General features: G+C 34.6%; 1 protein-coding gene across 5 annotated transcripts in view; it reads left to right on the top strand.

Annotated features, from left to right (window-relative positions):
• Positions 1 to 21,353, top strand: part of SCYL2 (SCY1 like pseudokinase 2) — a 69,185-nt gene that overhangs the window by 4,775 nt on the left and 43,057 nt on the right. For all 5 annotated transcript variants that reach the window (XM_019835381.3, XM_019835383.3, XM_011284172.4 and 2 more), the window contains 2 exons: positions 11,443 to 11,641; positions 20,363 to 20,520. In XM_019835381.3, the coding sequence (XP_019690940.1) occupies positions 11,465 to 11,641; positions 20,363 to 20,520 (335 nt within the window). In that variant the 5' untranslated portion in view covers positions 11,443 to 11,464. The remainder of the gene's footprint in view (positions 1 to 11,442; positions 11,642 to 20,362; positions 20,521 to 21,353) is intronic.

The following is a 21,353-nucleotide window of genomic DNA, read 5'->3' on the forward strand; positions in this document are numbered from 1 at the left end:
ACTGCCCCTTACCCATTTAGCCCATCCCCCCTCCCACAACCCCTCCATAAACCCTCAGTTTATGAGTCTCTTCTGTTTTGTCCCCCTCCCTGTTTTTATATTCTTTTTGTTTCCCTCCCCTTATGTTCATCTGTTTTGTCTCTTCAAGTCCTCATATGAGTGAAGTCATAAGATTTTTGTCTTTCTCTGACTGACTAATTTCACTTAGCATAATACCCTCCAGTTCCATCCACATAGTTGCAAATGGCAAGATTTCATTCTTTTTGATTGCCAAGTAATACTCCATTGTATATATATATACCACATCTTTTTTATCCATTCATCCATCGATGGACATTTGGGCTCTTTCCATACTTTGGCTATTGTTGACAGTGCTGCCATAAACATGAGGGTGCATGTGTCCCTTTGAAACAGTACCCCTGATTCCCTTGGATAAATGCCTAGTAGTACAATTGCTGGATTGTAGGGTAGTTCTATTTTTAGTTTTTTGAGGAACCTCCATACTGTTTTCCAGAGTGGCTGCACCAAGCTTGCATTCCCAAGGTTTCTTTTAAAAGCTCTCCTTGGCAACCTTTTTCAAGCTCACAGCCTTAACTACTGTACTGCTTTATAAGCTCATGGTGCCCAAAGTTTAGTCTTCAGTCAAGACTTTTTTTCTAAGTTTTGGCCTATATATCTAAAAACCTACTAGATCTATCTCCATGTGAATGTCATTCAGGCAACTCAACTTCAAAATGTCAAAAATTGAATTCTTCCTCTCAAAAACAGAGTTATCTCTTATAAGTCTTATAAGCCTTGGTGAATGGCTTCACTCTCCACCTAGACTCTGAAATGGGAGACCTGATTGGGATTCCTAGTTTTGTCCCTTTCCATTATCTAATTGGTCACAAAGTTCGCTTAGTTCTAACTCGCACTTGTTTTTTTTTTTTTTTCCTTTCTTTTCCTTCCTTACTGCTATTATCTTACTTCAGCAACCTCTCCCTCTGTTTTTTTTTTTTTTTTTGAGAGAGAGAGAGAGAGAGAGAGAGAGAGAGAGAGAGAGAGAGCAAGTAGGGGAGAGGGGCAGAGGGAGAGAGAATCCCAAGCAGGCTCCATGTTCAGTGCAGAGCGATATGGGGCTTGATCCCACGACCCTGGGATCATGACCTGAGCTGAAATCAAAAGTTGGACGCTCAACCAGCTGAGCCACCCAGCACCCCAACCTCTCCCTCTTTTAAAATTTGTTTAAAATTTGATGTATGTAAAAGTGCATAGCAAAATTTAATATGTAGTTATAAAATAAGCATCCATATAACTAACACCTTTGAAACATCCCCTCTTCCTGCCATCTCTTCCCTATCTTCCTTGTCCTTATTTCCAAGTGTCCTTGTCCTTTTCTTTGTTTTCTTGCTTTGTATACATTGTAAATTATATCATCCCTCACTATGTATGTAGTTCATCACACTGATGTTCCCTTTAGTCTTGCCATATTCCCTCCTTCCACTCCTAGTATATCTTTCACTTTGCTTGATAGAGTGATTGATCTTTCTCATGCTTGAAACCCTTCTGTGGCTTATAGCTTGATTGCTTACTACTAATTGCTCTTGGTGAACTGGCTTTTATAACTCTCTTCTGCCATACTTCCTGTTTCCTCCAGCTTTATCTGAACTGCTTTGTTTTTACTCTTTGTCTTTACTCCTACACTTCTCCCATTCTCTACCTAGTTCATTCCTATTCACCGTTAGAGACATCTCTAGCTTTGCTTTACTGTTTTGGGAAAACTTCCTTCCCTCTGTTCCTGTTTGTGTTTTGTTTTGTTTTTTTGATTTTTTTTTTTTTTTTTTTTTTTTTTTTTTTTTTTTTTGCTATGTAAGACTTTGTATGTGTATTCTGTAGCATTTTATCACTGTAGCCTAATGCTATGGATGGTTTACTTCTCTGTCTCTTGGCCCTTTGATGGTAAGATCTTTCATGGCTTATTTTTCCTTCTTTCTCCCCCACTTTCTTATATGGTATCACGTACACAGTGGGTACTCAATAAATATTAAATAATTTAGCAGGTGAATTTCCATGTCTGTTCTCATCATGTGCACACACACTAGTGTTGGCTCTGTTTGGATGATGGATGGGCATCTCAAGTTTGAATATTACCTCTGAAAATATCCTTTGTTTTCATACTGAGCTATTTGTAGTTCTCAAATCACATCATGGTCTTGCTCCTCTCCTGGAGCATGGCACGTATGTCTTGTTAATTGCTGTAAACCTTTGCAGGTTTGAGTTAGCTACAGGACTGAGTCCCTAAAGAGAGAAGTATTTCTATTTACATCTGCATTTCCAGTGTATAACCAGCACATGGCATATAATACGTAGCGACTTAGGCAGAGTTAGAGGAATGGGTATGTAGGTTTTAAATAGGGTTTTTATGTCCCTTCACCTCCTCCATCAAAATCAGCAGCAGATGTTCATAGAGAACAACTTGGCATGCAATAAATATTTTCATAATGCCAACAGCAACATTTTCTAACTGCTTATAGAAATGCATTAAATTAAAAAGGGAAAGTGAGTCTCTATTTCTGTTTATAGATACTTCAAATCTGTCATGGAAGAAAGTAGGTCATATTTACATCAACACAATTTAAATTAACAGAGAAAATTAGATATAAACTAGTGCTGCCTTAGTCCAGTGGCCTTCCAAATATTTTTGCTTGTGTGTTCTCTAAATAATTTTGAAAAGCAATATACTCCTTTGCATGTTTTTAAGTTGATGGTATCTGAAATTTTTGTCAAGAGTTTAGATAGTTACAGGGCACCTGGATGGCTCAGTTGGTTGGGTGTTGGACTCTGATTTCAGCTCAGGTCGTGATCTCATGGTTTATGGGATTGAGCCCTGCATCAGGCTCTGTGCTGTCCACACGGAACTTGCTTTGGATTCTATCCCTCTCCCTCTCTGCTCCTCTCCCCCTCTCATGTGCTCTCTCAAATAAACATAAAAAAAAGAGTTTCAGTTGTTAAAAAGGATCTAATTTCTAGACTTGCATATTGTGATTATGTTTTACTTTTATCAAAACCTTGGAGTTTTTGCCTGTTGATTGAAATTAACTTGTTCTTATATATCCCTATGACAGCCATCTTATTTCTTAATTGTAAATCTGTGATAGATAAGGCATGGGGTCTTGCTGTTAATATCTGGTCTGGAAGGAATAAAGCACATACATCCTCTTTAGTATTTTTTCCCGAACTTATTTTTGCTTTATTTTTTTATTTATTAAAAAAACTTTTTTTTTTAATGTTTATTTATTTTTGAGAGACAGAGAGAGAGAGTGCAAGAAGCAGGGGTGGGGCAGAGAGAGAGGGAGAACAGAATCTGAAGCAGGCTCCAGACTCTGAGCTGTTAGCACAGAGCCCGATGCCGGGCTCTACCTCACGAACTGTGAGATCATGATCTGAGCTGAAGTCAGATGCTTAACTGACCGAGCCACCCAGGCGCCCCGATATTTTTTGCTTTATTCTTAAGGGACTTTCAGTATTAATGCATTCTTGAATTGCACTTACCCTACTCTTCAAAGTTTTTTATATCCAGGGAAATGCCCTATAATAAGACTGGGATAGCTGAGAAAATACTTTTCTTTGGTCAAGTGGGAGAAAATTGTAAGGAAAGTGTGGGTTAAGGAAGATTTGTAGGACACAGACTTTGTCAGGCAAATCAGTTTTAGGAAGGAGTAAACACAGAAGTTGAAGAAAGTTACAGGGTTTAGACCTCTTTTTGTGCCATGGACTCTTTGACAATTTAGTGAAGCCTGTATCCTCAAGAGTATTATTTTTGCAGTCAAATGCTCTACCACTGAGCTTTACCCCTACTCAAGAGTATTATTTTTGGTTCAGCTCATCAATTTCTACAAAAGCCTCAGGGATTCCACTGGGATTACATTGAGTATATAGATCAGTAGGGAAAATTGGTATTTTAACATTATTGAGTTTTTCAATTCATAAACACAATCTTTCCTTTTTTTTTTTTTTAAGTTTTTTATATTTATTTATTTATTTATTTATTTATTTATTTATTTATTTAGAGAACATGTACATGCATATGCATGGAGGAGGGACAGAGGGAAAGACAGAATCTTAAGCAGGCTCCACACCGAGTGAGGAGCTGACATGGGGCTCAATCTCAGGATCATGAAATCATGACCTGAGCCGAAATCAGTAGTTGGTCGCTTAACCAACTGAGGCACCCAGGTGCCCCCACAATCTTTACTTTAAGTCTTCTTCAGTTTTTCTCAGCAGTTTTTGTTATATTTCATATATAAAGATATTTATATATCTTTTAAATTTAGATAGGTGTTTCATGTTCTTGAGATGGTATTTTTGAAATTTCAGTGTTTGTTTCTAGTATAAATAGTCTTTAAAAAAATTGTTTTTAATGATTATTTTTGAGAGAGACAGAGTGTGAGTGGGGGAGGGGCAGAGAAAGAGGGAGACACAGAATCTGAAGCAGACTTCAGGCTCTGAGCTGTCAGCACAGAGCTTGACTCAGGGCTTGAACCCGTGAACCATGAGATCATGACCTGAGCCGAAGTGGGAGTTTAATGAACCAAGCCACCCAGGTGCCCCAGAAATAGTCTTTTTAAAAAAAATATTCCATTCTTACATTCTACTGTAATGCTAAACTCATATTCTAGTAGCATTTTTGTATTTTCCTTCTGACTTTCATTGTACATGATCCGAATACCTTTTTATTTTGTTCTCTTAATTGCTTTGGCTAAGACCTCCATTAGAATTTTGAACTGAAGTGGCAAAAGTAAATATTTTTACTTTAGGAAGAAAGCAATCAATCTTTTATTTTTAAATATAATAGTAGCTGTAGGTATTCAAAGATTCTATTTATCAGATTGATGAAGTTCCTTTCTTTCCTTCTTTACTTCCTTCCTTTTTTTTTTATTTTTTATTTAAAAAAAAAATTTTTTTTTCAACGTTTATTTATTTTTGGGACAGAGAGAGACAGAGCATGAACAGGCAAGGGGCAGAAAGAGAGGGAGACACAGAATCAGAAACAGGCTCCAGGCTCTGAGCCATCAGCCAAGAGCCTGATGCGGGGCTCGAACCCACAGACCGCGAGATCGTGACCTGGCTGAAGTCGGACGCTTAACCGACTTCACCACCCAGGCGCCCCACTACCTTCCTTTTTTAAAGTAGGTTCCATGCCCAATGTGGGGCTTGAACTCACAACCCTGAGATTAGGAGCATCATGCTCTATCAACTGAGTCAGCCAGGAGCCCTGAGGAAGTTTTTTTTTTGTTTTTTGTTTTCCTGTTCTAAGCTGAGAATTTTTATTGTGAATATGTATTGAATTTTGTTAAAAATCTTTTTTGCCTTTATTGAGATGATCATACGCCCCTCCCCCATTATGTAGTTAGTATGGTGAATTACATGAATTTGTTTAAAAAAAAATTTTTTTTTAATCTTTATTTTTATTTTTTGAGAGAGAGAGAGAGAGACAGAGCATGAGCCGGGGAGGAGCAGAGAGAGAGAGGGAGACACAGAATCTGAAACAGGCTCTAGGCTCTGAGCTATCAGCACAGAGCCCGATAGGGGCTCTCACAAACTGCGAGATTATGACCTGAACTGAAGCCGGACACTCAGCCTACTGAGCCACCCAGGCGCCCCTACGTGAATTTGTTTTGAGTGTTAAATCAACCTTGCATTCCTTAGATAAATCTCACTTGGTTATAGGGTTGGGTTTATTGGATTTGATGTGCTAATATTTTGTTAAGGATTTTTGCATGTTGATGAGAAATATTGGTATGCAGTTTTCTTGGGTCATTAGTTGTTGGTATCAGGACAATACTGACTATATAACATGACATGAAAATTGTTCTATGTTTTAGAAGAGCTTGTAAGATCTGGTTTTTATTTTTTCCTTAAATATTTGATAGAATTCAACAGGGAAGCCATTTGAGCCTGGAGTATATTTTGTGGTAAAGGTTGTAGTTATGAATTGGATTTCTTTTATGTAGGACTATTCTGAGTTCCTGTTCCTTCTTAAGTCAATTGTTTTGGCTTTCAAGGATTTTTTCCATTTCATCCAAGTTGTTGAATTAATTGGCATAAAGTCACCTATAATACCTTATTGTTTAAAATCTGGGATTTATATAGGATTAGAATCTGTAGGATTTCCTCTATTTCTGATATTGGTCATTTGTGTCTTTAAACATTTTCTTAATGTAGCTAGTGGCTTTTTAAAGCCATAGTTTTTGGCTTCATTGATTTTTTTTTTTGTTTCTGTAAAATAGAGTGTTACATTAAATTCAATGTGTTTCATTGATTTCTACTCATTATTTTCTTTTTCATACTTAATTTGAGTTTAGTCGTTTTTTTTTTATTTTTTCCCCTAGCTTTCTAAGATGGAAGGTGACAGCACTAATTTTGGTGTTTTTCCCCCCCTCATATAAACATTTAAAGTTGTGTATTTTCCACTAGTCACCAGCTTGCCTACATCCCACAGATTTTTACTTTTCAGTCACCTGAAAGTATTTAAAAATTTCTGTGACTTATTTATTTTAGCCCTTGGGTTATTGAGAAGTATTTAATACATATTTGAGAAGTTCAAATATGTTTTGCATTTTTTTTTTAAAAGAAATTTACCTACTACTGATTTCTAGTTTAATTTCATTGTGGTCAAATAATGTATTTTATATTTCAGTAGTTTTACATATGTTGAGATTTGTTTTATGGCCAAGAATATAGTTAGTCTTTTTTTATTTTTTAAAAATTTTTAAATTATTTTTGAGAGAGAGAGAGAGAGAGAGAGAGAGAGAGAGAGAGAGCAAGCAGGAAAGGGGCAGAGAGAGGGAGACACAGAATCGGAAGCAGGCTCCAGACTGAGTGCTCAGCACAGAGCTCGACGCGGGGCTCGAATTCACAGACCGCGAGATCGTGACCTGAGCTGTAGTTGGCCGCCCAACTGACAAAGCCACCCAGGAGCCCCAAGAGTATAGTTAGTCTTAATTAATGTTCCATGTACACATGAAAACAAAATGCATTCTGCTCTTGTCAAGTAGGATATTATGAGTCGGTCATGTTGTTTGATAGTGTTGTTTATGTCTTATATATCCTTACTGATTTTTCTTTTTGTCTGCTCAGTCTATGTCCATTTATTTCTGAAAGAGGATCCTTGAAGTCTCTAAGTATAATTATGGATTTGTCTGTTTCTTTCAGTCATTTTTTGCTGTCTTTATTTTAAAGCTCTTATTCAGTATGTACACATTTAAGATTTTATGTTTTCTTGATGAATTGACATCTTTGTTATTATGAAATGTTGCCTATTCTGTTTGTAATTAATATAGCCACTCTTGCTTGGTATATTTTAACATTTTTTCAGTTTTAAGTCATCCTGTAATGTGGACTTTTTTTTTTTTTTAATGTTTATTATTTATTTTAAGAGAGACAGCAAGAACGTGCATGAGCTGGGGAGGGGCAGAGAGAGAGGGAGAGAGAGAGAATCCCAAGCAGGCTCCAGTGTGGGACTTGATCCCACGACCATGAGATTATGACCTGAGCTGAAATCAAGAGTCAGACACTTACCCGACTGAGCCACCTCGACACCCCTGGAGTGGATTTGTTGTTAGCAGTACATAGTTGGGTCTTGCTTTTTAATCTAGTTTGACAGTCTCATCTTTTAATTGGAATTTTAAATCATTTACACTTAATGTAATTATTTATAGGGTCAGATTTAAATCTACTCTCTTGCTATTTGTTTTCTACTTGTTACAGTTGTTCTTTGTTCCTTTCTTCGTCTTTTCCTACATCTTTTTGTATTCATCTTACTTTAGGATTCCATTTTATTTCCATTATTGACTTTTTAGCTGTATCTATTATTTTACTTATTAGTCTAGGATTTAATGTGTTTTTAATTTGCTATAATCTATTTTCAAGTGATGTTATATTACCTGAAATATCATAGAAGAATCTCTCAAATATATACTTCCATTTCTCCTCTCCTGTGCTTTTTTTGTCATATTTTTTACTTCTACATATACCTATATATATATATATATATATATATATATATATATATATAGGTATATGTATTTTGTTTTTTTGCTTTAAATGATCAGTTATCTTTTAAAAATAACTTGAGAAGTTTTTTTTATAAACCCACGTAATTTTTATTTCTAGTGTCCTCCATTCTTTTTATGGATTCACATTTCCATCTGGTATCTTTTTCCTTCTGTTTGAAGGACTTCTTTTAATATCTCTTCTAGTGAATATTTGTTGGCAACAAATTCTCTCAGATTTTGTTTTCCTGAAGAAATATTTCACATTTATTTTTGAAAGTTTTTTTTTTCCCCTGCCTTATAGAATTCTAGGTTGACAGGTGTTTTTGTTTTTTTGTTTGTTTTTTTTTAGCAGTTTACAGACCTCCATTCAGTTGTTCCCTGGCTTGTATATTTTCTGATTAGAAGTCTGGGGAAAATTCTTATCTTTTTTCCTTTCTATGTAATTTTCCTGTTCCCTCTGGCTGCTTTTAAGATTTTTCTCTTACTGACTTTTAGCTATTTAATATGACATGTCCAAACATGGTTTTCTGTTTATCCTGCTTGTGGTTTATTGAATTTCTTGGCACCTTGTATAGTTTTCATCAAATTCAGAAACATTTTGGCCATTATGCTTTCCAATATTATTTTTCCCTTTTCCTTCTTACTTTTGGGATTCAGTTATATATGTTATTACTGTGATACTGTCTCACAGGTCATCGAGACTTTGTTCATTTTTTTTTTCCCTAGGCTTTTACTCTACCTTCAGGTTTTACTAATTTTTTTCCTACTTTCTCTAATTTGTTAATTATATCCTCTAAATTTTTTATTTGAAATATTTTACTTTTTATCTCTAGAATTTTCATTTGGGTTTTTAAAAAAAGACTCTATTTTCTTCATTATGTTCGTGTTTTCCTTGAAATACTTAGATATGTGATAGATTTTTTTTTTTTAAGTTTATTTATTTTGAGAGAGAGTGAGTGAACAGGGGAGGGGCAGATAGAGAAGGAGAGAGAAGATCCCAAGCCGATTCTGTGCTGCCAACACAGAGCCCAATAGGGGGCTCAAACTCACGAACTGTGAGATCATGACCTGAGCCTAAACCAGGAGTTGGATACTTAACCAACTGAGCCACCCAGGTTCCTTTATGATAGCTTTTTAATGTTTTTAATGTCTATAACCTATCATTTTGGAGGATTTATTGACTGATTTGTTCTTGATTATGAGCACATTTTCTTGCTTCTTATTTATTGATTGCATGGTGAACATTGTGAATGTTACATTGTTAGGTTTCTGAAATTTTTTTTTGTCTTTCTTTCATGAGTATTGGGTTTCATTCTGGTCAGTTAAGTAATTCATGATTAGTTTGATTATTTGAGGCTTACTTTTAGTTTTTTAGGGCAGGTTTAGAGTAGATTTTACTCTGAGAACAGTTTTTCTCACTACTAAGGCATGGTTCTTTTGGGGTTTCTACTGAATGCTTTTGGTTGAGCATTGAGTACTCTACTCTAGCTGGTGAGAAATTAAATAAATTGCAGCCCTGTGTGGACTCTGGAACTATTCAGCTTACAGCTCTCCAGTTGGTCCTTGCCTGACCTGGTGGAGTTTCATACCATGTGTGGGCATCTTAGTGTTCAACAGTGCATCAGATTTCTCTGAAAATTTCTGAGCTCTTTCTTAGCATAGTTTCCTTCTCTCTTTCTCTTTCTTTCTCTCTTGTTCCCTAATTTTCCCCTTTCTCTTTGAAATTGTATCCCAGAACTCCTAGGCACTTCTGCATCCTTGAACTCCAATTTGTCTCAACTCTTTTAAAAAAAAAAAAAAATTTTTTTTTTAACATTTATTTATTTTTGAGACAGAGAGAGAGCATGAACGGGGGAGGGTCAGAGAGAGAGGAAGATACAGAATCCTTAGCAGGGTCCAGGCTCTGAGCTGTCAGCACAGAGCCTGACGCGGGGCTTCAACTCACGAGCTGTGAGATCATGACCTGAGCCGCAGTCGGACGCTTAACCAACTGAGCCGCCAAGGAGCCCCTCTCCTCAACTCTTTAACTCAGCTAGACCGCTGCTTGGAATTCTGCTCTCTACTCTGTGGTTTGCAGTGTACCTCTAGGCAGAAAGCTGGAGCAATCCTGGGGTTCACCGTGTTAGTTTGCTTTCTCATTGGGATTACTTACCTGTGCTGCCTGAAAACATTTATTTCATACATTTTGTCCAGCTTCTAGCTGTTTAAGGTAAGGGGATAAATTCAGTCTTTGTTCCTACATCATGGCCAGAAGTGTGTAAAATTTTAAAAATATTTTATGAGGGGTGCCTGGGTGACTCAGTCCGTTAAGCATCTGACTCTTGATTTTGACTCGGGTCATGATCTCACAGTTTATGAGTTGGAGCCCTGCATTGGGCTCCGCACTAACAGGGTAGAGCCTGCTTGGGATTCTCTCTCTGCCCCTCCTAACCTCTCTCTTTCAAAAATAAATAAATATTAAAAGAAAAAATATTTTATGACGTACTGCTTGTGCATGTTTTACTGTCCTTTTGCCATCAATGCTTTTCTTTTAGAAGATATTCTTGAGTGATTTCATAGGTCAACAGTAGTTATTTTACTTATTATTTTTAAAATTTCTCCAAATACTTCTCTTTGTCTCTCTTTTTTTTTAATGCTTATTTATTTATTTTGAGAGAGAGCAAGTGCACGCAGGCATAAGCTGGGGAGAGGGGCAGAGAGAGGGAGAGAGAGAATCCCAAGCAGGCTCCATGCCCAGCACAGAGCCCAATGTGGGGCTTGATCCTATGAACCATGAGATCCTCACCTGAGCTGAAACCAACAGTTGGATGCATAACCAACCAAGCCACCAAGGCGCCTTATATCATTATTATTTTTTATTTTTCTGAAGTTTATTTATTTATTTTTGTAATCTTATACCCAACTTGGGGCTCAAACTTACAACCCCAAGATCAAGAATCACAAGTTCTTGTGACTGAGGCTGCCAGGTGCCCCTCAATGATTATTTTATTAGTGAATGAAACTTGTATCAAATACAAACTTCTTGTTTAGTATAGATAGCATTAGCTCCTTTCAGGTTTTATATGGCTGTTTTTAGTCTGAAGAAAGATTTGGGCCCTCTAATACCCTTAAAGTATTGAGGGTTCATGTTATATAGTTGAACAACATTCATGTCAGCGTCAAGTGTCTTTTCTCTTCCTGGTCTGTAATAATTGAGGTTGAAAGGAACAGTTTGGTTCCTAGATTTAAATTGCATTAGAATGTATTGGGTTCTTTGAAGACAAAACCAACATGTAGCTTTTATACTCTAGAATTGTTTCATTCCCTTTTTGGGGTATATTAAATTTTCAGACTAAATAATGAATGTTAAGTGCTGAAACAAGTAAAAACAAATGATCAATGTTCCCCCATTCCCCTGTGTTTCTAGGTAACTACTCAATATTGCAGCCATGGAGTCCATGCTTAATAAGTTAAAGAGTACTGTTACGAAAGTAACAGCTGATGTCACTAGTGCTGTAATGGGAAATCCTGTCACTAGAGAATTTGATGTTGGTCGACACATTGCTAGTGGTGGCAATGGGCTAGCTTGGAAGATTTTCAATGGCACAAAAAAGTCCACAAAACAGGTAAGTTTTAATTCAGAGTCCATTGGCAAAAAATGCACATGTTAATAAGTAGTATAATGTGCATATATGTTTTTATGTTAAGAAATGCCAAAAGTAATGGGTTCTTTACTTCTCATTTCCATCTAATCAAGTCATACAAAAATAAACGCTTTTAAACATGCCCTGAATCTCCTGGTTACAAATATATTGTTTGATATATCACCCCATCTTGTAATTTAATTTTGATTACTTAATAAAATAAATGTTTCTGTTGAGTAAAGGAGCATATTAGATTTTTAGCAAAGTATTTGTTTTGGAATAAAAATTGTGTTCCTTTTCAAATTTGTCAGTAAGCTATTGGCAAAATACTCAGTTAAATTTCCAACATTAAATGCATTCTTATTTAGTGCATTCTTATTCCCCTTTTATTTTATATAAAATAAAAGTCTATTTTCTGGAAAATAGACTTCTGTAACATTCTTTTGTGTTTAACTTGATTTTATTATCAGAAGGGGGTACATTTGTGAAATAGTCGGTAAATGTGTTTTGAGACATACTGATTTCAAAGTTATTTTAAAAGTAACTGTTCTTTTAGCAGAGTCATTTGAATGAGTTGTATTTTTATTTTTTATTTTTTAATTTGACTTAAGAGAGCAACAGATGGTTCTCAGAAATGTGGAGGATTGTTAGTGTTAAATTTTACTAACAGTTTTCTGTTGGAGTTTTTAAAGGATTGAAAAACCTCCAGGTTTAAAACCTCTGTAGAAATATATTCTTTAAAAATAAAAATTACTGTTTCTAAAAGTACTTTTATTTCTCTACAAGTGAAACATATGGATTGTAAGGCGTTTGGGATTTATTACACATATTTTCCAGTAACTGTCACAGTCATACAGTTGTGGATATACATTATTTGTGACTTTTCCAAAATCAGCTTATTTGCCAAACAAGTATATTAAAGACTCAATTGGCTTTGGTTATCCTTTTATGAAGTAGGAACCTTGGTCTTGTGATAGATTGCTGGTATGTGGTATGTATCTGACTGTAAATCTTGTTTTTATTGCCATTTGGTTGGAAGTCTTTAAGTTCAGAGCTGATCTTATCTTAAATGCTGATTGATTTGTCATTTTTCAACATTGTTTTCTCAGTTCACCAAGCTCACTAAAAAATAAGTGGTTTCTGGAGTATTGAATGCTTAAGCTATTAATGAGGCCACGAAGTTATGTAAATGATCAACCTCCAACACTAGCTTTTATAATCAGTTATATTATTGGCAAATCAAAGAACACCAAATGTACTAAATTTTGCATTATTTATTAAGGATGTAACCTAATAGTGTCTTTGTGCTTAACCGAAAGAATTTCTAGGTGTTTGTGTTTATATCAGCAGTTCATATGCTGAAATTCTCTGATAATGTTGAAGCTTCTGTTGTTGTTCATAGAACATGAAAACCAGGCACAAATAATAGGTAATTAATTAGATATTGCACAATAATACAGCCATTCTCACTGCTCACTGCCAGAATTGGGTTTTCTTAGGAAACCACTATATCCCCCATGCCCCACACCCAAATTTATTGCTTTGTGGAAGAAGATAGTTTTGGAATGTATTCGTGGTTTTGTGGATGGATCTATATTCTCGGATGTAGTTTTGAATCTTCTTTCTTTGCCTCTTTCAAACCTACGGTGTTTTAAACTGAGTATCCTATCTGGACTACTGGCTAGTTCCTTAAGGAATAGCTACATCTGTAACCACCTTGGAGTTGAAGCCTCATTTTAATTTTTCCCTTACTCGAAGTTTTAATTCTTTTTTAGTTATCTCATTTTTTATTAAAAGGGAATCATAGAAGATAGATAATCTGGAGCTGTGCTATCCAGTATGGTAACCACAAGCTACATATGCCTATTACAGTTCGTAAAAATTAAATTTGGTTGCAGTAGTCACATTTGGAATGTTCCTTAGCAATATATGGCTAGTACTACCATATTAGACATCGCAGGCATAGAACTTTCTATCATCACAGAAAATTATGTATGACAGTGTTGATCTTAGAGAAGCCAGGAGAAAAATAATGAAAAGGATATTCTTCTTGGTCTTTTTCCCCCCACATAAAGGGACACTGAGACTGAGAGCTTTTTTTTTTTTTTTTTTTTTAAACTCTCGCAGTCTTTCTTGATCTAGCATACAGTGTACTTGATTGAATTTGTGTTTTATAGCAGATTATACGATCTTAAATTTGACTTTGAAGTAAACATCAGGTTAGGTACTAGGGCTAGGAGATTCTCTTTGTGTACTTTTTGCCAAAGTTATTTGAAGTTCACAACAGTACACGATGAATTATAATTTCAGATCATGTACAACTTTTGACTTTTTAACCTAAATGAAGGTTTCTGAGAGGAGTGGAGTAGTAATAAAAGCACCTACAGAACAGATGAAAAAAAGTACATATTTATGAAACCTGGAATGTAGCAAGATAAAAAGAATTGGTAAATAAAAATTTACTTGTGTGCATGGTAACGTCATTGTACCTGATTGGATGTCTGTTATTATTATTATTCTGGCTTTATGCTTCCAAAACCAGTTTTTGCTAGTTTTTATTGTTTTTCAAAGACATTCATTGAAGAAACATCTCATAGTGAGTAATTCATGAAGTGCAATGAACAATTCCTAAGAGTTTCAAGAAAAGTGTAAAGTTGATTTTTTTTTTTTTGCAACTAAATAAGGTATTTAGGCTAGGTTTGTATACAAAATAATTTTGTATGCAAAATTAAGATTTTTAAAAGCTATTATTTGGGTAAGCTTAACCAAACACAACTTGTAAACATGTTAAAATGGATAATTAGTTATAGCTTCTTAGCATTTGAAGCTACTATTTAGACTTAAATACTATTTATTTTTTACTAGTATTTAGGCTAAATACTAGTAATACTAAATACTAGTAAATACTAAATACTAGTAAAATACTAGTAAATACTAAATACTAAATTTACTAGTATTTAGACTAAATACTATTTAGTTCCTAACCCTTACTCTTTCTAGAATCTCAATAGAGACGTAAGACATTTCAGGGTGACATTTATGGAATGAAAATTGTGCCTATTTAGAGTTTTAAATATAAATGCATTTTTAAGAACTTATGCAGAACAGTGTACAAATCATGAGCGTATAGCTTGATGAATGTTCATAGTGAGCACACCTGTATAACCAGTATCCAGATCAAGGAAACATTGCTAATATTCATATCTTCTCGTAGTCATTACCTCTCCCCACCTTCTCTCTAGGGGTAACTGCTATATGGTCCTTTGACACTTGAGAGTAACTTTTCCTGTTTTTGAACTTTATTTAAATGGAATCATGGTATATGTGCTCCTGTAGTTTGGCTTCCATTCCTTAAATGTATGTTCATGGGATATATCTATGTTGCTGAACATAGCAGTTTTTCATTAATATATGGGGAACTGCTATGAACATTCTTAATGTGCCATTGGTATATATGACACATTATCTAGACATGGAATTGCTGGGTAATAGTGTTCGTGTTTGTTCAGCGTCAGTTTTTCCAGAGCGGTTGTATCCATCAGCATTTATAGTTTCTTCACATTCCTGCCAAACTTTTTTGTAGTCTTTTTTATTTTAGGCATTCTGAGCAGAGGATCTACTTTTATCTTATTTATTTAATTTATTTTTTAGCGAAGTATAGTTGATACACAATGTTAGATTATTTTCAGGTGTACTACTTAGTGGTTCGACAAATCTATACGTTTTGATGTGCTCACCATAAGTGTTGCTACCATTTGTCACCGCACAATGCTATTTACCATTGACTATATTCCCTATGCTGTACCTTTTATCCCCGTGATTTATTTATTCCATAACTGGAAGCCTGTACCTCCCACTCTTCACTCATTTTGCCCATCTTCTCATCTGGCAACCATTAGTTTGTTCTCTGTATTTATGGGTCTGTTTCTGCTTTTTGTTTGTTTATTCATTTGTTTTGTTTTTTAGATTCCACATATAAGTGAAATCATATGGTATGATTTTCTGGTCTGACTTATTTCACTCCGCATAATACCCTCTAGGTCCATCCATGTTGTCGCAAATGGCAAGATCTCAGGGTCATTTAATTTTTGAAAATTCAGTGAAATATTCCTTACTCCTCTACTTCTGAAACTTTTATGATGTCTGATAGGTAGTTAATTACTGGGCATTGAGTTTGTTCTGCTGTGTTTCTGTTATAACTTTATAACTGACTTTGTAGTTCTGCAGAGTAGCATGTTTAGGATTAAAATGGTATCTAAATATAGGCGTTCTTTTCAAACATATTCTTATTTCCTTTATAAAAATATTTATTTTAGAGAGATTTCTGAGATAAATGCCTTTAATTGGATTTCGTTAACTTTTCTAGTTTTTAAATTCTACTTTATTACACAAGCCATTAAAGGGAAATCTTTGGCCAAATTATATGTATCAATCATAAGTGAGAAATGGTTGCTTTGTGTGTGTGTGTGTGTGTGTGTGTATACACACACACACACACACACACACACACACACACACACACATATACATACATACCTATCCCTTAAAAATTGAAGTATCATCACCATCTCTGTTAGGTAAGAATATTATAACTATCAAGGCTGCTATTATATTTAATTTATAATAAAAGCACTATATAAATATAGTTTCTGTCTCACCAGTATACCTTTTACTTCCTTTGAGTAGAAAAATAACTCTACATTTTGAAAAATCTTTCAATTCTACTGTATCAACTTCGGGCATTTATTTTGGGGGAAGATTTTTTTTTTTTAAAAGAAATATTTTAAAAGTATTTTTTAAGTTTATTTATTTATTTCGAGAGAGAGAGAAAGCACAAGCTGGGGATAGGCAAAGAGGGAGAGAAAGAGAATCCCAAGCAGACTCCATGCTCAGGGCAGATCCTGATGTGGCACTTGAACTCACGAACCATCAGATCATGGCCTAAGCCGATGTTGGATGCTGAACCAAGTGAGCCACCCAGGTACCCCTGGGGGAAGATGTTTTTAAAAAAGAGTGTATATGTGGGTGTGTTTACTGTTTAAACATTCATTTATTACTATTAGGTATTTCTGTTTATTTTGACACAAGATTCTCTTGCCAGGAGACTACTCTTAAAATGAATTTAACAACATTTATTAATAGTCTTCTAGTCTCATATTTATGATTATTTTTTATCCAGTTTTAGAATAGACTTTTTTTTTTTAAATAAGTCAGCTTTAATCTTATTTTTGTCTTAAAAGTTACATTTGCTGCCCTGTTTCTTTTGCTTTGACAGCTGTGTAAGCTTTAAAACACCCTCAGTTAAATGACTCTTCCTATGAAGATAATGAAGATAGACTGATTTTAAAAATATGTAATAAATATTTAACTGATATTCATTATTCTAGCCACTCTACCAAATGTAGGCTTGGACATAGTCCCTTCCTTACTGCAAAATCTACATTATGTTATACAAATGCCAGTATTCATGGGTGAGGCTTGCTGATATTGTGTAGGCAAAGGCATAATTAAATTATTATAAAAAGTTAAATGATAATAAATAAAAGTTTTAAATAAAAGAAATGATTGTAGAAAGCTGAAAGTGTTAGTCAAGTTGCTTAGGTCAATAATGACCATAGACTATCTTTAATAATTTTAAGGTGTATATCTTGTTATCTCTGAGTCTTCTTAAATAACAAGTTGTTTTTAATTTAATCTAAATAAAAATTTAGGTTTTGTTTTATCATTCTGAGAAAGGAACATTGTCCCCAAATCATATGAAAAATACAGTGCATGATGGTTGTCACCACTGACCAGTCACAAAAGATCTGTAAAATAGAGATTCACAGGGAATATCTATGTCTCAGAAACCATCCCTGGTGGCTTTGAGGGATAGGTTACTGGAGGTCATGATTACTATTAGGAAATCCTAGACACATTGGTGTATATCTACTTAGATTTTGCTGTCTGGTTTTCAGCAAGAGTTCAACTTTGTAGTTAGCAAAATAGCTTTAAAAAATTATAAATTAGGTTTGTATCAATATGTAGTCTACATTTTGACCAGTAGTTTTTAGAGTAGGTTATTTTACAGCCATTTTTTGCTTAAGGATAGGTTGTTGAGAAAAAATACTTTTGAGTAGGTAACTTTCTTTGCCAATCTATTTTAAAGAATATGGAGTGAATAAGTAAACAATAGAGTGCAAAAAATTGTCTTACATTTTGTTTTAGTAATTTTTGTATAAAAAAGAGCCTCAAAATTTAATTAGAGTTAATAGTTGACTCTTAAGTGGAAAATATCCACTTAAGATACCTTCATCTTTTCTCAGCTTTTCTATATATTTGAAACTTTTCATAATGAAGAGTCAAAAAGGTTTTAATTTAGGACAATAATGGAAAGCTTCCAGTAACTGCTTATCTTTATTGACCGCCACGGGGTAATAAACATCTGAGTGTCTTCTAGGTGTAAATCCTGTGGTGGATACAGAGATGCTTAAAGCATGGTTTCTTTCTTTTTTTCTTTCTTTTTCTTTTTCTTTTCTTTTTTTTTTTTTGTTGGCATGGTTTCTGTAATAAGCTTCTTTGAGAAGCTTGTAATACTTCTAAGGTGAGAGGACTTTAACACAAATGATGTCTTAACAGGGTGGGTAGTGAAGTAGCAGAAGGAGAACATAGAAGTTAGGTGATTGTCTGTCCTGAAGAAAACTTTTGATGTGCAGGCTAAGAGTTTTAGGAGATCAGTATGAGGTCTAAGTGTTAGTCACAACTTTGTTGAAACTGGTTAATTTCAATTGATTGGAACAAAGAGAAAATCGTTTTAATATAGTTGATAATCTATTCTGATCTATGTAGAAATCTTTTATCTGTGACCTAAAATAATAAATGAATGTCTGAGGGAGAGAATTTTGTGATGTGTCTTTTTCTCTTGAACTGTAGTGTTTTTCCTTAAGAGCGGTGAAATTGCAAGTGCTCAAAGAGCCATTTCATGTGATCTTTTTTTTAAGGACTCAAAACATCTTGAAAAAATAAACGCATTAAATTAGATGCATTTATAAAATGTGTTATAGCAGAATACTTACTAAAATAAGATTGTGCTCATGAATAGTGAGATAGGAACTTGAACTTCTAGGTCATTTGTTTTTAGTTCAAATTAATATTACATAATGCTCTTAGCTCTTTCTTGATAGTTCTGTGTCTTACAATGATCAAAAGCGCTAAGATTATGTATTTATATATGAGTGCTATTTAAACCTCTTAAATGATTGTTTTCCTGAAGGCATGTGTTATGTTTTACTGGGGTACTCTGTGTTTATTGGCTCTATTATTTCTGGGGAGACAGAATGTGGCCCTTAGAGTTAAAATGACTGGATTCAAATCTTGATGTTAACCAATTGTGAGATCTTTAGATAGTACATTTATCTTCTCCACAGTGTCCTCATCTGTGAATCCTAATAACTTGTAGGATTATTGTGAAGAATGAAACAATTCCTTAAAAGTACATAAATGCTTTGGGAATGGGATGTTCAAGTTGAGTTACTAAATAGTCCCTTTATGTTATCACTTTTCAGAGACTTAATCCTCTAAAACCTTTAACTTATTTGTATACATTTAAGGAGCCTCCGACCTAAAACAAGTTGTGTTTGAGAAATTGATTGGTTTGGGATTCTCCAGTGAATCTCTGTTAGGTAATTAGGTTGCCAGGCTAACTTGTGAAAAACAGTAATCCTAATGTAGCAGAAATAATGAGGAGAGAACAATAAAATGGAAAGATACTGTCTTAGATATTGGTAGTTGAGCAGTAGTAGGTTTAATTAGAGGTTTTTGAAAGAGATTTCTATAGACATTCTGAAAGTCATTCAAAATCTTGCAAAGAATTTTGGAAAGCTAGCATTGATTCTTTGCTAATTTTGCTTCCAGCTTTATCATTTTTCTTTCCATTTAGGATGGAGATGTAGCATCACTGATGCATTACACAATGGTAATATATCAACTATTAGTACAGCTATTTTTTGAGTGATTTGTTAAGACTGGGTAACTGGATGGGAACTATTTTTCCTTGGATAAGAGAGAAAATGAAAGGAAGAAGATAGTTAAGTACAATATGTGCTTTTAATATTGTAGATAATAAGCTATAAATGATCTCAAAGAGTCACAGTGGGTTAGCAGCTTCCTGTACTCGTCCCATTCATTCCCAGTTACTACCCATAAGATGGGGATAGGGTGGAAGGAGAGAGTGAATATAGGTTATTCATATGTAAAAGGTGCTTACAAAATGGGTTTTTGTGTAAACAAGCATTTCCTGACATATATAAGCTTTCTTTCAAAAAGTGATTCAAGATTTTATAGTATACTCCAGGGTTATCATTATGAATAGCATTTTGAATTTTTAAACATTTTAGCTTTTATTTGAATTCTCGTTAAATAAGAAATTACTACATGGGATATAACCCATTACATGCACCTTTTGTGTACCAGAGTTCAAAGATGGAGATTTTCCTATGTTCTCCTTAGATGAGGGTTCTGGGTCTAATACTTTTACAAACATTTAGATTTACTAATCATGAAGAAACCAACTTTTTGATATCAGGAAAGTATTACAGTGGTGCTATAATTTCTATGACATTAGATTTTAGTTATTTCCATTTGTAGACTATTGTGACACTCGGGTAAAGTTTTATTACTTCTATATACTCTTGATTAAAATTAGATACACTATTCTTTTATTAGGAAGTGGCTGTTTTTGTCTTTGATAAAAAGCTGATTGACAAATATCAAAAATTTGAAAAGGATCAAATCATCGATTCTCTAAAACGAGGAGTCCAACAGTTAACTCGATTACGACACCCTCGACTTCTTACTGTCCAGCATCCTTTAGAAGAGTCCAGGTAAATTTTTATAAAAACTTCCATAAAAGACTTGTTTTGAACAAACACTTAAAAATAATTTTATATTTAAATTCTGTCTGTATGGCATGCTATCAGTGACAAATTCTTATAAACTGAGTGTTGAGCTCTTATGGATTTACTATTTCCCTAAAATTTACTTGTATATTATGTGTATTTACCTCTTTGGAATTTTCTTCACATTTGCCATCAATCTGCATTTGCTTACTTTGTGCTCAGCACTGCAGTAGTCAAAGTGGAAGATGCAGAAGGATAGCATGCAGTCCCTGCCTGAAAGTAGCTCTCCTTGCTAATTTGCTAGAATTTTTTGTATTCTTTGCATTTATTCCATATTTGCAGGCTATTTTTGTGTATGTTTCAGGTACTCTTCTAGACATTTAACTTTCTGATATGCTCAGCATATCAGTCCGTAGCCCTCAGGTACTCTACCATTTATTTTTTTCAAGGATATCTTGGGAATTGTTGCTGAGAATGACAAGAATATGAAATTAATGTTGTGTAGTCTTAACTGGATCTTCAAGCTTATGGTGCTTTTTTTTTTTTTAATTTTTTTTTCAACGTTTTTATCTATTTTTGGGACAGAGAGAGACAGAGCATGAACGGGGAAGGGGCAGAGAGAGAGGGAGACACAGAATCGGAAACAGGCTCCAGGCTCTGAGCCATCAGCCCAGAGCCTGACGCGGGGCTTGAACTCCCGGACCGCGAGATCGTGACCTGGCTGAAGTCGGACGCTTAACCGACTGCGCCACCCAGGCGCCCCAAGCTTATGGTGCTTTTAATGATACCCTAGCTATATAAACTTTTTCCACATTAGT

This window comes from Felis catus, chromosome B4 (genome assembly GCF_018350175.1).
Source record: "Felis catus isolate Fca126 chromosome B4, F.catus_Fca126_mat1.0, whole genome shotgun sequence".
Classification (NCBI taxonomy): domain Eukaryota; kingdom Metazoa; phylum Chordata; class Mammalia; order Carnivora; family Felidae; genus Felis; species Felis catus.